General features: G+C 28.4%; 1 protein-coding gene across 2 annotated transcripts in view; it reads right to left on the bottom strand.

The window, feature by feature from the left end:
* LOC107436142 (protein turtle homolog B) overlaps positions 1-20711 on the bottom strand; it is a 409568-nt gene that overhangs the window by 58834 nt on the left and 330023 nt on the right. For both annotated transcript variants that reach the window (XM_071179194.1, XM_071179196.1), the window contains exons 7-8: positions 17872-18159; positions 3189-3491 (exon numbers count right to left, since the gene is read on the bottom strand). In XM_071179194.1, the coding sequence (XP_071035295.1) occupies positions 3189-3491; positions 17872-18159 (591 nt within the window). The remainder of the gene's footprint in view (positions 1-3188; positions 3492-17871; positions 18160-20711) is intronic.

Genomic DNA, 20711 nt, shown 5'->3' with positions numbered 1-20711 from the left:
ATATATATAGATATATAGATATATATATATAATCTGTGTGCTTGCACTTTTGTACAGTTTTTAACTTTATTACAAATGACTTAAAAAACCGAAATTAAATTGAATTTAATAAATGTTTTACTCGGAAGGACGCATGGAGGTCATTTTATGACCTCATGCATTTTATAAGTTCTAATTCCTAAAAGAACTAGACACCTGTTTATCTCTGTTCTATTAGAAACTACCCTCATCTGCCTTTTATGAATAATTTGAAGGAATTTTTGGATTTTTTTCTTCCTTCAATTGACGTTTTAATCAGTTACTGGGGTCATGGAATGGCCCGGCGATGCGTTCATTTTGTTCAATTAATCATTTTGTTATACGTAGCTGCCGAGTTCAGTGCTTTTATTTCGTTCTCAATTACTGATTTGCAATTAATTTCTCCTGATTTACAATGTTCATGGAAGTTTTACCGCAATAAATAGGTAAGTATTTTATTTACGTCGATCTAGGGCTGCACAATGGGCTATCAATGATGGTCGGGGAAACATCCATGAGGAGGATCCGAAGTCATGACATCGCAATTTTGATCATCTGAAGAGGGGATGTATTACCCGGTTTGGTAGCAAAACGAACTTAGTGCAATAAGAACAAGAGCCTGCTTTACTATCTAAAAAAAAATTAACTTACTGTGCATAAAAACCGGCGACATTACTTACCTGTGTATGAATATCAAAGACCTTGCTTAGTCACTTATTAGTAATCAACATCAGCAAACTTGGATTATTCCGCATTTGAATCATGAACTACAAGCTCAAATAATAAACAGTTTATGTCTGGAATCACCAAAATAGATATTAAAAACCCCCTAAAAGGAAGTTCTGCAGGAGAAAGAGAGGACCACTGTAACTAACAGTTTGTGCTTGATTAGTTTTCGAAGGAACATACATTTTATTGCGTAACTAGTGCCTCGGAGAAAATTAAATATTCATAAATATTTCTATATGCATTTCTGTCTGTATTAAATCAATCATATCGAGTATAATATAATAATTAATATACTAATTACTAGAAGTAAATATTATCAAGTTTCATTTAATTTATCACAAAAAGAATGGCAAAAAGATTTAAATAGTTAAGCAATAAATTTACAATGTCTAAAAACTCAAAAAAATTAACATATGTAATAAAACTTAGCTTTTTTGCGCATCATTTTGATGAATTTTATTTGGTCCATTTTAACGTTCTTAACTTCCGCGTCTTTACGTTCGATTAAAGGGAATGCATCCTCCTGGGTTAAGAAGTTTTTTTCGTTCATATAAATAGTTTTAGCCATTTTGATCATAAAACAACAAAAATAAGAAAAAATTACTTTAAATCTATTTACTTATACACATATCATTTTGAAAACTAATTTAATTAACTATTAAGAAATTACTACTATTGTAGTATCATTTAATTACATTAAAAGTCTAACTTAAAGGAGAAACATTTATTTCCAGACTCTAAGAAATGAGTGAATTATGTTACAAGTTTGTATGAATAGAGTTTGATTGCTGTTGAAATATTCTACTATTTTCTACGTCAACTATTAAACATACAGTAAGAACATATTTTTCACATATTCATCGAACCAGTAAATTGAGTATTTTAGCTGTATTATTCTACTTTCAAGTTTACGACTGAAATCCATTTTGTCTTGCATCATAAAGCTCTATTTACATAACAAAAAAGAAGACTTAAACTAGACTGTGTGTTGAAATTGTTAAATCTTAAACATCAATATATCTCAGACTAAGCTGAACTTTGGATGGCAGCCATCTTTTAAATTTCCATAAATAGGAAATCTTTACATAAACTATTTATTTTTGTTGTAAAATAGTGTAGGCTAATATTTTAGATATTCAGCATAGACTGGCTTCATTTTACCTCTGCGTGTTTCATTTTTAATTTTAACATAGGTTTCAATATTTATAAAACTGGCTTTATGAATCAACTATTTCTGCATAACCTGCTACGAAAAAGTATGATTCTCGTTTAATTCGGATGCTCAATTTGGATGCATAATTTAATCCTCATTTGATATCAGGCAAAAAGTATTTAAAGTAGTGAAAATAACTGTGAACCAGGGGTTAAATCACCACAATTTTTTAAATAAATAAAATGGGGAAAAAACAAATGTTTGCTTTATGGGCACCAACAATTATAAATTATAAATAATTAATTTTTCAAAATAAATAATTAATTTTCAAAAAACTGATAATATTTCCCATATTTTTTTTAATTTAAAATGAAAAATAATTTAATTTAAGCGTTTTTTTACTTTAAAAGAAAATGTTTGACGTAATTATTTTGCTGAGAACTGCTAGAAGTATGTGTATTTATTTTCTAATGTATAAATTTGAATGTTTTCTATGGTTAGTAGTGTGCAAAAAAAAAATTAAAAAACACCGAAGGAGCTATTCTAACTTTCAATAATTTTTTAGAACACTCCTTTAATGGCCAGTTTTTTTTAAACACATCTTGGTACTACCTGCTTAATCACCGCTTAAGCTTACTACCATCTGCAAGTTGAACCAAAACACGTTTGTCCCCGTTTTTTGATTGAAATATCATTATTTATTTTGAATAAGTTTTACAACACCAAGTGAAAAAAATACGCACGGCAGGACTCAATCAATTATTGGAATTCAAAAAATAGAACCCTTGAAATAACAATGTTCAAAAAATGAAGTAAATGGCTTTGAACTAATTTTTTGGCATTAAAATTTCAAGAAAGAGTTTTGAATGTGATATGTAACAGAAACTTACATTATCCTCTTCAAATATTGTAAGTTTTGTATTCATATTTTAAAAATTAGATTTTTTGGTGAATTATAGGTAAATGAATTAGGAGGATAAAAATTTACAAATTATATCCTATTACCTTATATTTCATAAAAAAATCAAATAATTAGGAAACGGAACTAAACTATATGCGAGAAATACTTTATAATGTAGCTTTTAAATATTTGAAAAACATTATTATTTCGACCATAAATTCAAACTCAATTCCCACCTTTCATTTTAGAAAACGGTTAATCAATCCTCACCATTCTCCCCAATAGAATGCCCCTCACACAGAGGAAGAATAATTTTGACAGTTTTGTATATCATTGACAATAAAAAAATAAAGTTGAACAGTAATACTAATAAGTTCAAAAGCTCACCTCTTTGAGTGAGACTTTCAGGTGTTGCCAATGTACTCGTTCTCACAATTTTAGGTTCACTTCTTCCCTTGGCATTATAGGCATAAATAACAATCACAAAACTAGTTCCTGGTGTCAAGTCATAAACGGTGAACACTGGTGCTGGATTTGACATGTTATTGAGCATCGTTATGTGTTCAGCGTCATACGTTTCCAAGGTGAAACTCTGCTGAAGACCCCCATCATATGCTTCTTGGCATCTTATCATTAATGATTCTTCTGTATGATTACTAACGCTACAGTTTTGCACTGGATCCGGAGGACCTGGAGAAAATAAAATTAACAATTGTCAGTCAAATAATTAATCAAGAAGGGTGATTTACAAAATTGCATTAAACTTTTTTTATTAAATTTCCAATAGCAGGGCAAAAAAGTACAAATAAAAAGATGAAATAAATAACGAATACAAATGTACGTAGGATAACAAAGAAAGAAGACTGAAGTCATTGCCTTAAAAGTTCTCTTGCCTCCCAATATCTTGAAGACTCAGTGTGTCCTTGAAGGGCCCCACATAGAAGCAGGTGGTCCCTGCCCGATTTCTCTCCAGATTTACAAAGTGGACAAAAAGGCGTGGTGGAAAGGCCTATGCGGTATAAGTGAGCAGAAAGACAATCGTGGCCTATATGTAAGTGGAAGGCAGCAACTGCATCACGTCTTGGTTTGTCGGTAATTACAGAAGAGCTTACATTTCTCCTACTTTTCTAAGCTGTATGAGTCTGATGGTCTCGCAATGAGTTGGTTTTACATAATTTATAAGATTTTCCAAAAGGAAGTTGCCGTATTCGGTTGTTGTAGCAAATTGGCACCATTTTTGGCAAGTAAATCTGCCTGCACATTGCCCCAAACACCACAATGGCTTTCATATCAAGTGATTGCCGAAGGCTGTAGATCATTTAGCCGCAGAGCGTTGACCGGAGTCCACCACGAGGAGGTATATCTAAGTTGCATTAAACTTCATAGATTGGTTTTACAAACTACACTGCTCAAAAAAATTAGGGGAGCAAGCAAAGAAAGTAAGAAAGTCGTGCGAAACATCCACAGAGCTGCATGAAATGGATAGTGCATACGTATCAATGCACGATACAGAAAAAAAGACGTAAAAACATATGGAATTAATCTTTAATTCATGGAAACTATGGAAAAAAAACAAAAAGCTGATTTAAGGCAACAATTGGTTTACATGTAAACGATAAAAAAGTAATGTTTGGNAATCAATCCTCACCATTCTCCCCAATAGAATGCCCCGCAGACAAAGGAAGAATAATTTTTACAGTTCTGTATATCATTGATTGTAAATAAATAAAGTTGAACAGTAATACAAATAAGTTCAGGAGCTCACCTCTTTGAGTGAGACTTTCAGGTGTTGCCAATGTACTCGTTCTCACAATTTTAGGTTCACTTCTTCCCTTGGCATTATAGGCATAAATAACAATCACAAAACTAGTTCCTGGTGTCAAGTCATAAACAGTGAACACTGGTGCTGGATTTGACATGTTATTAAGCATCGTTATGTGTTCAGCGTCATACGTTTCCAAGGTGAAACTCTGCTGAAGACCACCATCATATGCTTCTTGGCATCTTATCATTAATGATTCTTCTGTATGATTACTAACGCTACAGTTTTGCACTGGATCTGGTGGACCTGAAGAAAATAAAATCAACAATTGTCAGTCAAATTATTAATCAAGAGGGGTGATTTACAAAATTGTATTAAACTTTTTTTTTTCCTATTTCCAATGGTAAGGCAAAAAGGTACAAATAGAAAGATGAAACAAATAACGAATACAAATGTACGTAGTATAACAAAGAAAGAAGACCGAAGTCATTGCCTTAAAAGTTCTCTTTCTTCCCAATATCTTGAGGACTCAGTGTGTCCTTGAAGGGCCCCAGATAGAAGTAGGTGGTCCCTGCCCAATTTCTCTCCAGATTTACAAAGTGGACAAAAAGGCGTGGTGGAAGGGCCTATGCGGTATAAGTGAGCGGAAAGACAGTCGTGGCCTGTATATAAGAGGAAGGCCGCAACTGCATCGCGTCTTGATTTGTCGGGAATTAAAGAAGAGCTTACATTTCTCCTACTTTTCAAAGCTGCGCGAGTCTGAAGGTCTCGTAATGAGTTGGTTTTACATAAATTTTTAAGGGATAGTTTGATTTTCCAAAAGGAAGTTGCCGTATTTGGTTGTTGTAACAAATTGGCACCTTTTCTGACAAGTAAATCTGCCTACTCATTGCCCCAAACACCACAATGGGCTTTCATAGCAAGTGATTGCCTAAGGTTGTAGATCATTTAGACGCAGAGCGTTGCCCGGAGTGCACCATGAGGAGGTAGATCTACGTTGCATTAAACTTCATAGATTGGTTTTAAAAACTAGAATGTTATTTACCAGAATGTTAATCGCTTAATAAATGTCATGTTTTACGTTGATGTACGCATTTTTTCTGCGTTGATGAATTATTTATCGAAGATCAAAATGACGAATTCTCAAAGTTGGGTTGTGAATAGTTTTTTTTTGGATACATATGTTGCTTTTCTGGCAGAAGTTTTTAGTTTAATTTCAACCTTGTATACAGTGTAAAAAACTCCCGGAGAAATTGCGAGATAAAGTAGGGTGCATCATCCGTAAAATCCATTTTACCGTGAAATCCCTTTTTCACCGTAAAATCCATTTTTACCGTAATATATTATAAAGTGCTTTTTACAATGCTATTTATTTAATTACAGTAATTCGGAGAATTTACGGTAATTATTACTGCAAAAGTTGCCGTACATCAGATTTTTGGCTCCGTACCATGTTCCGGTAATAATTAATTTTACAGTAAAATGTACTAGTACCGTAAGTGCCAGTACTTTTTACCGTAATTTGATCCAGAGTTTTTTTAACAGTATACAGTTTATTTTTATGTAATACGTCAACAAAAATTCTTGTTTTAGTCAATTTCTTGTAAGTGTATGGGACAAAAGCTTGCAAATTACTTGTAATAATTTAGACAGTCTGCGCTTTTGTTTTATTAACCCATAGTCTTCAAGTGTTATTAAAATTAGAAAACGTTAAATTGATATCTAATCTTTGTAAGAAAATTATTCAAAAAGCATTAGCGTAACGTAAAGTAGAACATGCATCCAAACTTTAACTTAGTCTCTTTGAAATTAATATTTTAATGTTAGTTATTTAATTTGCGTAAATAAAAGTAGTTCTGATAATTTTATCTAGTGATTTTATTTCTTATTAATGTAGACAATTAGTGTCAGTGTTGCACTGATATTATTCTACAATGAATCTTAGTTTAAAAATTCAAAGTAGTTATGTTATGTTTTTAACATAATACAAGATATTGTTATGTTATGTAATAACATTAGTTATGTAATAAAATAATATAATTGATGTATATTTTTTCGCTAATCGTTTGTTTTCTCACTTTCTTTTTTTATGTAATTTTATATGTCTTAGAATATTGTATATTAAAAATATTTTTATCTTTAAATTTGCATTTATTTATATATTTTTTTTAATAATTTATACTTCTAAATTTAAATTAATTTTCTTAGTTATGAATCCCAAAATTTTGCATTGATGCTGCATTCTCAGTTAATAATGAAACTGTTAGTTATGTAAATTAAAAAAAAAAATCCCGGAGCCAACGCATGGATGTTCAGGTAGTTTTTAGTTTTAACTTCTTAAGCCAATATAACCATACCACAATTATCTAAGTTTAAAAATAAAATAAATATTAAATAATCTCTTTCCGAAATTTGTTTAATCAATAATGTTTAACTTATTCTGAGTACAAAAAAAATAAATAAATCCTTTGCAAAAAATACAGAACTCAAAGCAAGTTAGGTTTAAGTCGTCACTCAAAAAGCATTAAGACTAATCCACAAAAGGCGCTACGAAAAATAAATAGATGCATATTTCAGATACTATACAAACTTTTAAAATATTCCTTTTAATATATCTTCAACTTTTATCACTATTTACAGGCATCTCGAACTTTCAGTTTGAAGTTTTGAGTCGAAATAAGAAGTAAAGAAAGAACGATACATAACACCAAATTTCATCTCTGTTTAAATACTTTCTTACAGACAAAATTAACATTCACGATCAGAAATGGCTTGAAAAGAATGATGTCTGGTCCACAGCAACCACGTCAAAGTGTTTAACCGGAGTCATTTAAGCAACAATACTGCAAAATGCTTAGGAGGTACGATTAAGGTGATTCTATAACAAAACCATACAAGTTTTAAAAAATAACATTTCTTAAAGTTGCATTGGAAAAGCGTAAAGGGAAATTGCAAGTTATATCTAACACATTAAAGGCAACGTTTTTAATATTTTGAAGAATAATTTGCGTAAGAAAAAATTGTTTTCTGAAGGAGTTACGAAATTAGCTATCAGTGGGGCAAAAACAATATTGTGCAAGCTTGTTCAAAGACGATGCTAAACCATACCAAATACTGAAACTGCGTGATACTAAAATTGCGCCAATTGAGCTATTGTTGCACTGTTCGAAATTTCTCAGAAAAAATGGTTAAATAACTATTTAGTGAATGGTTATTTAACCATATATAATCAAAACAGTCAAATAACCATAAATAAAATGTCAATCAAACTGTTAAGTTTGAGAAAAACTGTTTATTAACTGTTTTCAACTAATACGGTTAAACAACCGGAATTTTATCACACAAGCTAGAACCACCTAATGAAGCTACTAAGTTCTTTGCAACTACGTACATATTATTGCCGAGCGGGCTTATCTGTCAATCTCATGACCGGATGAACTGGAGTTCGAGTCCTAGTATTGACACCACAATACCTATATCCTCCATTTCCTTCAACACATGAAGAATATTCAGCGTCCGGCATTCCCCAATGCTTATTACCTTACGATAAGCCGATCTCTTATGTCTAGTTAAATAATTATTATTATTTTCTTTTATGTTTTTGAAAAATGCTTGATGTAAAAGGTTTAAAAACCGAATAATTTCCTATTCATGGTATTATAATCATAATTTTTGTAAATGGTTTCAAAACCATAAAGGAAAAAAATGTTCCTTACCGTAAACTTTACGGTTAATCGGATGGACAGATAGCTGCCAGTTATTTTACCATAATTTTAGAATGCAAATTTTAACAATGTATCCGACACAGATCCATTTCTGAGTGACAGTTACCTGTTTACTACAATCAAGCAAATAATCCGGGAAAAGAGAATCATCAAAAAATATGAAGTCATATTTTGGAGGTTCAGGACATTCGCTTTATAAGAATGACATCGCAACGTTAGACTAACATTGGAATGATTATTGATGAATAAAGTCGTATTGTCTAAAAAAATTTTTTTTCAGTCATTAATCAGAGGACTTTTTGACTGCAACTGCTGAGTCCTGAAATAAATTATGTTAAGTTTTTAGTTTCTAAACGAACTAAAATAGAGCATCGTATTAGCTATAAAACGCATTAATCTTTTTTTTTTTAATTTCGCTACAATGATCACGAACTATATGAAAAATGTGTGCGACTGCATTGTAAAATCTTTTTGTTGTATTGTAAGTTAATAAAAGTAGATTTTAATGAACGACTTGATTTTTTTTTTTTATTATCTGATTTATCTTGGTTATTTTGATTTATATTGTTGGTTATTTTGGTTTATGATTTTGAGTAGAACCATTAGTCAGAAGTTTATTATTTCAACTATTGAATGCCAGAAATGAATTGCTTTAAAAAACAGTGTCGCATGCATTGTGATGGATTCATACGGCATTAATTTTTACGCATTGAATGAAGAAGTAAACCTTATTTTAGAGAGATTTTTAATCACGATTCCATCCCTGAAAATTCTGGGTGCCAATAACTATTTCACAATGATAATAAGACAACGTAGCTTTGAACAAATACGTCTCAAAAAGAGAAATAAATTAGCAAAAACTCTGTAAAAAATCATACAATATAATTTTATCAAAACATTTTTGGTACACTGAGAAAACAAGTATGGTCAAAACTATCAGAATATGATAAGTTTTACTAGGTTTCAGGCCTTATGGGAACGCGGAAAAGCTTGGTAATGTTGCTGAAGTGCTTTGGTGAAAATTTTTTGCTAAATTAACAATGAAATATAATTTTATAATAAATGATAAAATTTGGTAAAATTTGCTAATTTCTTCATATAACTTAGAGTATGACATAAAAACCATTTATTCAGCTCAATTTAGTTTTCAGTTTTGCATTTGCTAGTACTAAATATGTGGTAATAAGAACTACAATTTTGGAAATTAGAATTTAGAGGAAACCGTTAACAAAAGAATTACCAAATGAGTGGTTTAAATAATGCTTATTTCAGTTTTTATTAACATAATTGCGATTTTTAAGGTAATTTTTCCAGAATTTTCTTTCTTCTGGATAATTGAGAAAGGATAATCTGTGGAAAATATCATACATTTTTTAAACTGCAATTTGAAAATCAAATTAATTGTTACTTTAATTAAATTATTAAATTTTGTTGTCTTGTGACATTTTATCATCTATACATAATAATAAACGCGGCTGTGTGTCTGTAATCACAATATATCACCCTAGAAGCCTCGCCCAATCACGAAACTCGGCACATAATTGTGTTTTGACATAATGAAGAAGTATTTTTTTTCATTTTCAAAAATTNTTGTAATGAGGCTTTTTTTTGTCGCCGTGTAGGAGAAATATATATATAGATGTTTGCGGCTGCATTGTAAAATCTTATTTTTATATTGTAAGTTAATAAAAGTAGATTTTAATGGACGACTTGATGTTTGTTATTATTTATTACCTGAGTTATCTTGGTTATTTGGATTTATATTTTGAGTAGAACTATTACCCATAAGTTTATTACTACGATTATTGCATGCCAGAAATGAATTGCTTTAAAAAAACAGTGTCGTATGCATTGTGATGGATTCATACGGCATTAATTTTTATGCATTGAAGGAAGAAGTTAGCCTTATTTTAGAGAGTTTTTTAATCACGATTCCGTCCCTGAATATTTAAGGCAACGTAGCTTTGAACAAATACGTCTCAAAAAGAGAAAAAAAAATGAAAAAATAAATTAGCAAAAACTCTGTAAGAAATCATACAATATAATTTTATCAAAACATTTTTGGTACACTGAGAAAACAAGTATGGTCAAAACTATCAGAATATGGTAAATTTTACTAGGTTGCTGGTCTTATGGGAACACGGAGAAGCTTGGTAATGTTGCTGAAGTGCTTTGGTTAAATGTTTTTGTTAAATTAACGATGAAATATAATTTTATAATAAGTGATAAAATTTGGTAAATGTGGTAAAATTTGCTAGTTTCTTCATACAACTTAGAGTATGACATAAAAACCATTTATTCAGCTAAATTTAATTCTCAGTTTTGTATTTGTTACTAAATATGTGGTAAAAAGAACTGCAATTTTATAAATTAGAATTTAGGGGAAACCGTTAACAATAGTGGACAAACCGTTAACAATGAGTGGTTTAAATAATGTTTATTTCAGTTTTTATTAACATAATTGCGATTTTTGAGGTAATTTTTCTAGAATTTTCTTTCCTCTGGATAATTGAGAAAAGATAATCTGTGGAAAATATCATACATTTTTTAAACTGCAATTTGAAAATCAAATTAATTGTTACTTTAATTAAATTGTTAAATTTTGTTGTCTTGTGACATTTTATCATTGTAAATAAATTAAAAGATATACTGAATTCCTTATTCAATTCATTTAGAGTCATTCAAAAATAAATCTCTTAAGAAAAGCCTTTAAATATTTTGATTAAATACAATCTATACTGATTAAAAAAGATTGTAGGGCTACATTTGACATAAAAGAAAATCGAGGAAACATTCCCTTGGTAAAATGCATTGAAATAGAAACTATTATTTTATTCAAAATAAGTATGGTGCTCCCATAATTTATTCTTCATGTGAATGAAATTCAACATAAAGACATATCCACTTCATTGAAATGTATCTATTGAATTTATATTGTCTAAAAGAATAAAAGATTTTTTTGGCACACAGAAGGCTAGGGCCATCTTTTAAAAGTGAGTTATGCATTTTATTGCACAACTTTAACACTGTTTTCAGGAAATAAAAAGAAAAGAAAATTCCATTTAAAGCGTAAGTTGAATAATGATCTTAACTAAAAACATTTCAAAGCAAAAATTACATTTATAGGCTACCTTTCTTTCTTTTTTTTTTTAACTTTGTAATCGATTTAAAAAATTAAGCACTCATATTTAAAAACTGTATAATTCTCTTTCCCATCCAATTTTCAATCTAGTATTTTCGTAAAATATGTTGTATTTCTCACACTCCGAATACATTCTAATTATCTTTTTCATTTGAGGGAGCAGTATCTTTTTAATATAATGTTACATGAAGTTATTTAGTGAGAATTTCTTGTTATTAGTGAAAACTTTGCTTGGTGTAATAAATATACGCCCAAACTAATCACAGTAATTTTGATATACCCACGCTATTTGTTCCGCAGCGTTTGGTAGAATTTCCTGACACCCTCATATGTCTCCAGTAATAAATTATGCTTGAATTAGTTGTTTTCATTACATATTTTGGTTCAAGTTATTATTCCATTTTTAATGATAAATGATGCTTATCACAGTATTATTGCACAAGTACATATTTTTTTACGTTAACAGTAACGTAATGTTTGTGGTTAAAAATGGTTGTTTAACGATTATATGTTTAGAATCTTTTCCCACTATATTTATTATTTGTACACAATTAAAAGTTATCTTTTTTAGTTATCCGATTCTGAAAACTTTTGTTTTTTGTTTTTTTATGCATGAATGAAAATTATGAACTTTTTCTAAAATTTTTTGAGTTTCGTTTCTGCGTCAAATAGGAAGGAGGCAATGATGAGTTAAAAAAAATATTTTGTTCAATACATTGATAATTGCGCTTTTTTTGTCTTTTTTTTATCAAAAGTGAATTTTCCGTAATTTTATATCAAGTGTCTCACATTATTTCAGTTCGGATTAAGATAAGTTTTGCATAAATATTTTCTACAGATATGCCTTGGGAAAAGATCATGGATCAGTTGATGAGAAATTGTTAGTCTTTTTTTTTCCAAATAAATCTCGGTATTTACTGTAAAATATCTAAATATTAATATTATATCGAACGCGTAGTATGTTAGAAGTTCCAAATCGAAGAATATTGAAAAAATAATAAATTTTAACAAAGCTGAGTAAGCTTGAAAAGAACTCACTCTTAGGTAATTTTTGATCAGTTTTTCCCCACTTTTCATTTTAATCATAAACCTTATTTAGCGGAAGTTTAAAAAGAAGAAAAAAATGCAGAATTAAATAAAACTTGACAATTTATAGGGACGTGGAAAATTCGTTAATGGAATTTTTTTTAACAAGCTGAAACAATAAATATGATTCAATTTTTTTAAATATTTATTCAACATGAAACCCGATTCTGCTTGTTTTACTTAGATATTTGCAACTATCATCCGGAAAATATGTCCCCATAGTTTGGTATTATACTTCTTTATTTTTAGCATTAAATTCTTATTAAAACTGTAATGAGTCATATTTCCAGAAATGCTTATTCAATTAGAAATAATAATTCAAGAAGTTTCGATTTAATTACTCAGTTTGTTCACGATCTTAATAAAACGTTTAATTAGTTTCGTATGGCACATATTGATAGAAGAGATTTGCAATATTTTGAATCCCTATATTTTTTAATTAAAAATTACTTTCAAAACTCTCTGAAATATTTTTTCACTTCACTGCTATATTAATTTGAAAAACTTTAAGTATTTCAGGTTATGTTTTGTAAAAATTATAAATATTTGTATTTAATAATGTGACAACTTTTAAATATTAAAAGCAATGAAATAATTCATTAATTATACCTATTCTTGCGGTAAAATAGATTTCAGTTAAAAATTCACTTAAACAACGCGAAATCAAAATCATACTCTCATAAATTAAATTTGGTATTAAAATTCATTTCCAAAGACCTAATTATACCTCATTAAACACCGAAATGCAACAAATAGCTTTTATTGACATGATAATAAATATTAAAACCATCACAAGACAATTAACTATACCATTCAGTTTATCATATCCTAATTAAGACTACGTTTTTGATCATATTAAATAGATATATAATTATGGTAGTGACTAAATATCTAATTTATTCATTACTTTTTCTTAAAAATTCCTTTTAAGATTTTTTACAAAGGGGTATAATTATTATTTATGTCTTACCTATAAAATCAGCGCAGTACTATTACGGATCCAGTTCAGTTTGTAAGCATATCCAAATAAACATTATGATTTTGATAAGATTTAATAGTCATCTATTGATAGTAGTGAATTATAAACAACTAATTCGGTTACATTTTTTTACAAAAAAAAATAACCTTTCAAATTTTTTTTACAAATGTCTTTAATTTTTAAGTCTCAAGTCTTTGGTATGTTTTATTATATTTAATGAATTAGTGAAGTAACAATTTACTAAAATTACTGAAATAATTCACGAAATTTACCAATTTCTAATGTGACACTCAGGATACAATTAAAGCTTTCTCCTAACCGATGCAAAATTGAAATCATAACTTGACAAATCAAATTTGATGTCCACCTTCATTTCCAGAGATCTAATTACAACTCCATTGAACACCGAAATGCAACAAACAACTGTTGTAGACCAGACCAACAAATATTAACGCCAGAACAGAACTATTAGCGATTCAGTGGGATTCAGCAACAGAATTAAAGCGGACTATCACCGAAGGCATGGATCACAGTGGACTAATGAAATGACAGTATGCATCCGAATTTGACAGTCAAATTATGAGCTAACGGAAGAGGACCATCTTTCATTAAGTCAAAGCAACTGAGTCTCTCAGTGGGATATAGTAGCAGCGCTGTTTTGAGTATGTTGGATAAGTTTGAAACCTTGCTATCGTGAGTAATCTATAATGACATGAATTCTGGAATTGCATGATCGATAAAATTGATATTACCGACGTGAATATTACGTAAGAAATATTAGAACACATCTGTGTTGTTTTAATATCTGTTTCAGAATAACTTTAGATTGCTTTTCATGAAACTTCAATTTGGTTTTAATTATTTTTAAAAAGCAATTCAGTTATTTGTGAAAGTCTAATAGTACCTTTGTAGATATTAAAAAGAACTTTTAGCCAATTCAATGAATAATAAATTGAGAAAAATGATTAGGTGACTGCATTATCTCATCTAATCATTCGCATATTTAAAATTTTTTTGTTGAAAAGTTTACTTACATGAATTTTTTTAACAGACCTTTTTGATCGTCGTTAAAAAAGTTGTTTTTCTTGATTTTTTGTGGTTCTAAAGGGATCTTCATATTTGAAGTCAAGTGAGAAAATATCAGTATTAATTTTCAAGTTAACAAGATTATTTTCATCAAAATTAGAAATTTATCTAAAATACTTTTTTTAATGAATTTCGTCAATCTTTGTTTGATTTTAAGTTCGGTAATAAATAGTATATTATGAGTAATGTAAGAATGAAAGCAGAATTTTAATTTTGTTTCATAAGAACTGTTCTTAATTTTTTTAAATTTTAATATTAATTTTTTTGTTTTTAATTTTAAAAACAAATTAATGATATAAAAGTTAACATAATTTGGATTTCACTTTTAGACTATTGTCTTTATTCTTTGATAATGTGTTTTAATTTCTCCATTGAAGTCAAAATTATAAGTTTACAGTTGCTTTTTCAACCAAATTTATTTCAATTCAGAAATATTACTACTTAATTATTATTATTATATTATTATTATTGGAATCAAAATATGCATTGCTAACAAATATATAAAATTCTTTTGAGTTCGTTTAAGTTGCAAAACCAAAACAGCATTTGTTTCACTTTACGTAAACTTTATTTACAAACTGAGAACATGTTAGTTTGTTTACCCAAGAAATAAAGTGCTTCACAGCCCACTTTAGTTTTAGTTTTCAAGACAAAATGTTGTGTGAGTTTCATCTGCTGAAGTAAGCCATCAGCACAAAGTATTCTATCACCAAATACATTAATCCTTTCACTTTCTTTTCAGAATTTTAGTCTAAACAAGACAGAAAGAACTACCATAATTTATCAAAGAAATCCTTCCTAATACCATTTCCCAACACGTCTTCTGTGCAGAGCATACAAAGAAGAATTACTCCAACTTTCCATACCTTGTTGTTCAACCAAACCGAAAATAAAACTCCGGGCACATTTTTTTTCTTTGCCGTTAATTTTTTATTAGGTGCTCTTTGGCATTGAGATATACAAACCGAGAAAAAGGAAGAAAAAAAAAGGTACAAAAAATGCTGTATCTTAGAACATAGTCCTCTTTTACGCTTTCTCTTCATGATGTGTAAAAAGCAGTATTTCGCCCTTTTATCTGTTTTTGTTGACTAAGCATCTCGTATGAAAAGAACTTGGCGAAAAGTTGAGTAAAAGAATCTCTCCTCCATATAACGCTTTTATTCTTTCTCTTTCCAAACCTTATAAAATGGCATATTTATGTTATGGTGCAATATTTCCGATAAAGGAACCCCTTAATATTTTCTCCTCCTCCTATCACAGTTGTTTTTTTTTTATCGTATTAATATTGAAAATAAACAGTTGCTGAGGAAAATGTTGTCAATAAGTCGAATTCATTTAGAACTAGTGTTAAGAAAGCTGTTCTAGTAATATTATACTTTACATTTGTGGATAAAAGCAAGAACTGTATTTGAGAACGTCGAGAAATATAATTTTTATAATTCAAAAGAAACCTATCTTAAAACTACAATGATCCTACAAATTTTATTGCAAGTTAATGTGTATTCGCTTATTTATTTTTAATGATAAATATTTAAAAATCTTAATTGCTAATCACATTAACTTTTTCATTGTGTATTTTCTTAAAGCATTTAAAAATAATTAATGTAGAAAATTCTTTGACAGTAATAAGATAAAATATTTTTTTTTCATTTTTAAACAGGTTGGAATTATGAACAATTTAGATTTCTTATTTAGTACATTTAATAAATTTATTTATTGACAGGCTCGTTCACCATTCTTACTATTAGATGCAGCTAAATATTTATTTTTAATAAATTGTGCGCAATTAGTATGAAATTTCTATAATTGAATTAATTTAAGCAAGGAAATCATGGGTTTAATAAGCACGTGATTTTATTATTTGTAATACCTGTTTTAATATTATTATGGAAATATCACGAAATGAAGCAAAAAAATGCGGACTGCATTGTATTTTGATTTCGATTTTTTACATTGCACTAACTCACTAATATTTATTTTATAATATATATCTTAATCGCATAGAACCACTATTATTATTTATAATTTGTGTAAAATGAAGTCCAACACTATATTACATTTACTCGTACTTGAAGTGATCTAAAGCAGTTGATTGGTTTCCTTTAATAGGTATTTTGAAAATAGCCGTTACATTCTGTTAATGAAAATAAAACTACTCCCAACAATTTTACAACGACTATAAATGAGTTCATTTTTATTTGTTTAATTTGTACTATAGTTTATATAATCCAAGAGTAACTAATATAAAAGTCCATATATCTAACATAGCTGGAAAATTAAGAGAGCAGCTTAAATAATGTTCTGATATGGATTGCAATAGAGAAAGAGAGCGCAATTGCTTTTAACACTCGGCGAAATTTCTCCCTAACTTTGCCCTCTAACACTGCAATATAATCTAGTTCAATGTTTTGAGCTACGCTTCATTCCATTTTGATTATTAATCGAACTCAAAACTCTAAAAGTTTTTATTTTCGCCAAACATTTTTTTTCCAACATTTATAGAAGCTAAAATATTATTTATGTTCTGATTATAATGCATCAAATTAACCTTAAATTAATATTCCTTAACTATAAAAAAATTATTTTTTAATTTGTTAGCAAAATTTTTTACGAAAAATAAATTTGTATAAAAAATAAATTCTTGGCATATAATAACATAAACAACTTGAAAAAAGTTACGAGTATAGCTATCTTAGTTTTTAAAAGCTGATCGTTACTGAAGTATATGTTTATTTTACATAATTGTTTGCCAATAATAACTCAAATGAATAAAGATACATTTTTCAAACAAGGAAAGCGAATAATTAGCATATAATTTTGAGATCTGCCAGATAAATTAATTGGAATAAGATACTTGGTCAATAAAGTATTAACTCCGCAAGAAAATTTCAACTTAGTATCTGTTCCGTCAAGTTTGTTTCTCAATCAATGCTGTATGACGTAATTCTCTAACTACATTATATACAGGAACTCTACACACACCAGGTTTCCCAATAATCACTAAAATCAATTAGATTAAAACATCTGAATTGACAGTTAACAGTTAATTTTTCTTAATGTTGAAATGTCATCCCACAGCATTTTGATATGGATTAATATTTAGGCAGATTTGAGTAATATTCGACTGTTCTAACATTTAAAGTTTATTAAGTTTGTTATATATACATTTAAGCTTATTTATTGAAAATTAAATTAAATATTACAATTACACAATGGTTTATATTAAAAATAAGAATAAATATGCATATTTTAGTACATTTAAAAAAACGGTAATAGAAAATTTAACTCACCTGCTGGTATTACCGTAAAAACACAAGGGTCTTTTTGCGTTCCTACACTGTTCTTTCCCCAACACAAGAGCGTGCCATAATCATATTCTGTTCTAGGTATGTATGTTGCTATACTGACACTATCTTCCGTGATAAAAGTCAATATATCCATACTTTCAACAGAGTTATTAAATTTCCAAGTAAAATTAGCTTTTGATGGATCCGCTTCTATTTCACAAGTAACTTTTACGGGTTCATGCCTGGCAACACCATATAATAGCTTCTGGTCTGATTTACAAACGGGAGTGTCTAAAAGCAAAATGAAACACAGTATTATTAAATAGTACTATAAATTGCCTTAAAAAGTATTTTAGCTCCGAGTTGCAAAAAGTTCATTTTTTTATTTGTCTTTTAACTTTTTCTTAATTTCTAGTTATATTTTTATTAGAAAAATTATGTTAAGCCGCTACCATTTGAACGGAAAAATTATCAAAGGAATGGTTTATTTATTAAGTAAGGTTTTTTTTTCCAGAGTTTTCGTTACCATTCAATGCGGTAGGTTTACCAGATTTTTTTCAGCTGGGAAATGTAAATTTTTAACGTATTGAATTATAATAATACAATATGGAATATTTACAGCGGTTTCATTAATCAATTCGTACATCAAATAGTTATTTATAATTAGATTATACTTCATCTCATGCGAGGTATAAATCTAAATCCAATGCAAATTCAAAATTAATAATTTATCAATGCTTATGATTACGTAAGTCATATTTTCTTTGTATTCGAAGAATTTACTATTACATTTTAATTTCAAGAGATATTTTGAATTCGAATACTTAAACTACCGCTGAATTCATGCTTTTAGTACACACATATACTTAAATATATCTCTAAATTTTTCCCACTTTTTTCCTTAAAATAATCGATGAGAAATGTAAATATTTGCTTAAATGAAATACATAATTTAATTAGCCATTGACAGTTTGAACTTTATGCTCTGGTATGAATCAATTATATGAATTCTGTTTGTAAAGTATTTTTAAACTTAAAATAGAAAATCAATTTTTTTCTTCAGAAAAGACATAATTAAATTGTATGCTTCTAACCTCTTCCCTTAAAGAAATTTAAGTTTTTTTTAGGGTAATTTATATTATATGTAATTATCTATAGATATATTTGGTAGATTTTTTTTAAAATTTTGACATTTTAAATTAAAATATTTTAAAATGCAATAATTTTAAACTAGAGGTTTGAAGTAAAAACAATATATCGATAAACAATATATAATACTAATTTCAATAAATTTTAAAGCAAAGAAATATGAAATTACTGATGAATAATTTAATTATACGCTTTTAAATTCTATGCTTAAAAAATAGATTTTTTACAATCATTTTTAATCTTGTTACTGAGATTTTTTCATCCTGCGTAGTTATTCTTTACAAGATTTTGATGATTGTTTTCAATTTTAATCAAATAAATAAAAAATATTCAAACCCAAAAGTTACGAAACAAGGCATTTAAATTAAAAGAAAAACATCAAAGATAAAAAAATGCTTCATAACTGAGCTTTCGTACAGATTCATACAGATTTTTTTTAATAATATTGAACCCTATTTTGCCTTTTCTAGAAGAAATTTTTTTTTTATGTAACATAGCTGATCGTTCTTTTGTGTGCGATCATTTCATATGCCAGTTCCTGTATGACCATTTATGCTCTTTGAATTTATGAAAAGAAATAGTATTTCACTTCAAAGGCTGCATTTTATTCTCAGAAAAATATGTTTTTCTCCGAAATCCGTTTGGGTAATACTGCTATTCATGTCACAGAAAACACTCTCGATTCGAAATTAAATTTAGAAATGAGATCACATTTCGTGCAGTTCAGTATTCTGTTAGATGCAGACGCGTTAAGAAGTTCGAACACTGAATTATGGGCCCGAAATTTTAAATTATTTAGAACGTTTTCATCTTTGTTCCTAACAAATTGTTGTTATCATCAAAACAATATTAAGATACATTCGATTTATTGATCTTTATACCAGATTTTTTGCAAAAAGAAATTTTTTTTTATCAATAAGCATAAAACTGGTTTCTTGTTAAACTTTGGTTATTTAAATAAACTGATCAACGGAATAAATCATTTTAAATGTACATATTGACTATCGAAAAAAAAATCTTTTTTGTTTATACTTTAAGTAAAATTAAACGCATTTTCTTAAAAGAAAATTGAGTTTATTTGGCAAAAATATATTTATTTATATTTTAATTGCCCTGAAGAATTTTATTACTTTTAATTACTTTTTTATGTAACATGGAGATTTTTTTCGAAAATAGCATTTTTTTCAAAAGTGAGTTGCTCATAATGCACTTCTATTATTATTATTATTTAGTTTGATTCCTGTGCCATCGCAACATTACTGTATTGTTTTTGATATTCTTAAAAATTCCGTAGCTATTCACAAACTTTTACAATCAAATTCTATGTTTACATGTTTTTTTGAGAATTACAACAGAAAAGTATTCGATATTTCTTCCTAATTTGACCAATTTGTCCAGTCTAAAAAATTGCTCTATAAATGAAATACTTTTTAATAAAAATTAGGCATATTTTTTACACATGTCGATGTTATTTTCTTTGAACTTAGACTTTATCTCTAAGAAACATTAAGCTATTACTTCAGATCCAGATGTAAATATTTTTATTCCTAACGTACTTCAGTAGACATATTTATTTCGTTTATTCAAAATTAATTCGAAAATGAAATAAAATATTGTGTTCTAATTTATTCTTAAAAATAAATCATTTTTGCAAAAAAACATAATGCATAATTGACTTAAGATGATTATGACTC

Source organism: Parasteatoda tepidariorum, chromosome 1 (assembly GCF_043381705.1).
Source record: "Parasteatoda tepidariorum isolate YZ-2023 chromosome 1, CAS_Ptep_4.0, whole genome shotgun sequence".
Taxonomy (NCBI): domain Eukaryota; kingdom Metazoa; phylum Arthropoda; class Arachnida; order Araneae; family Theridiidae; genus Parasteatoda; species Parasteatoda tepidariorum.
Note: the sequence above shows the minus strand (reverse complement) of the source record. Positions and strands in the feature narration are given on the sequence as shown.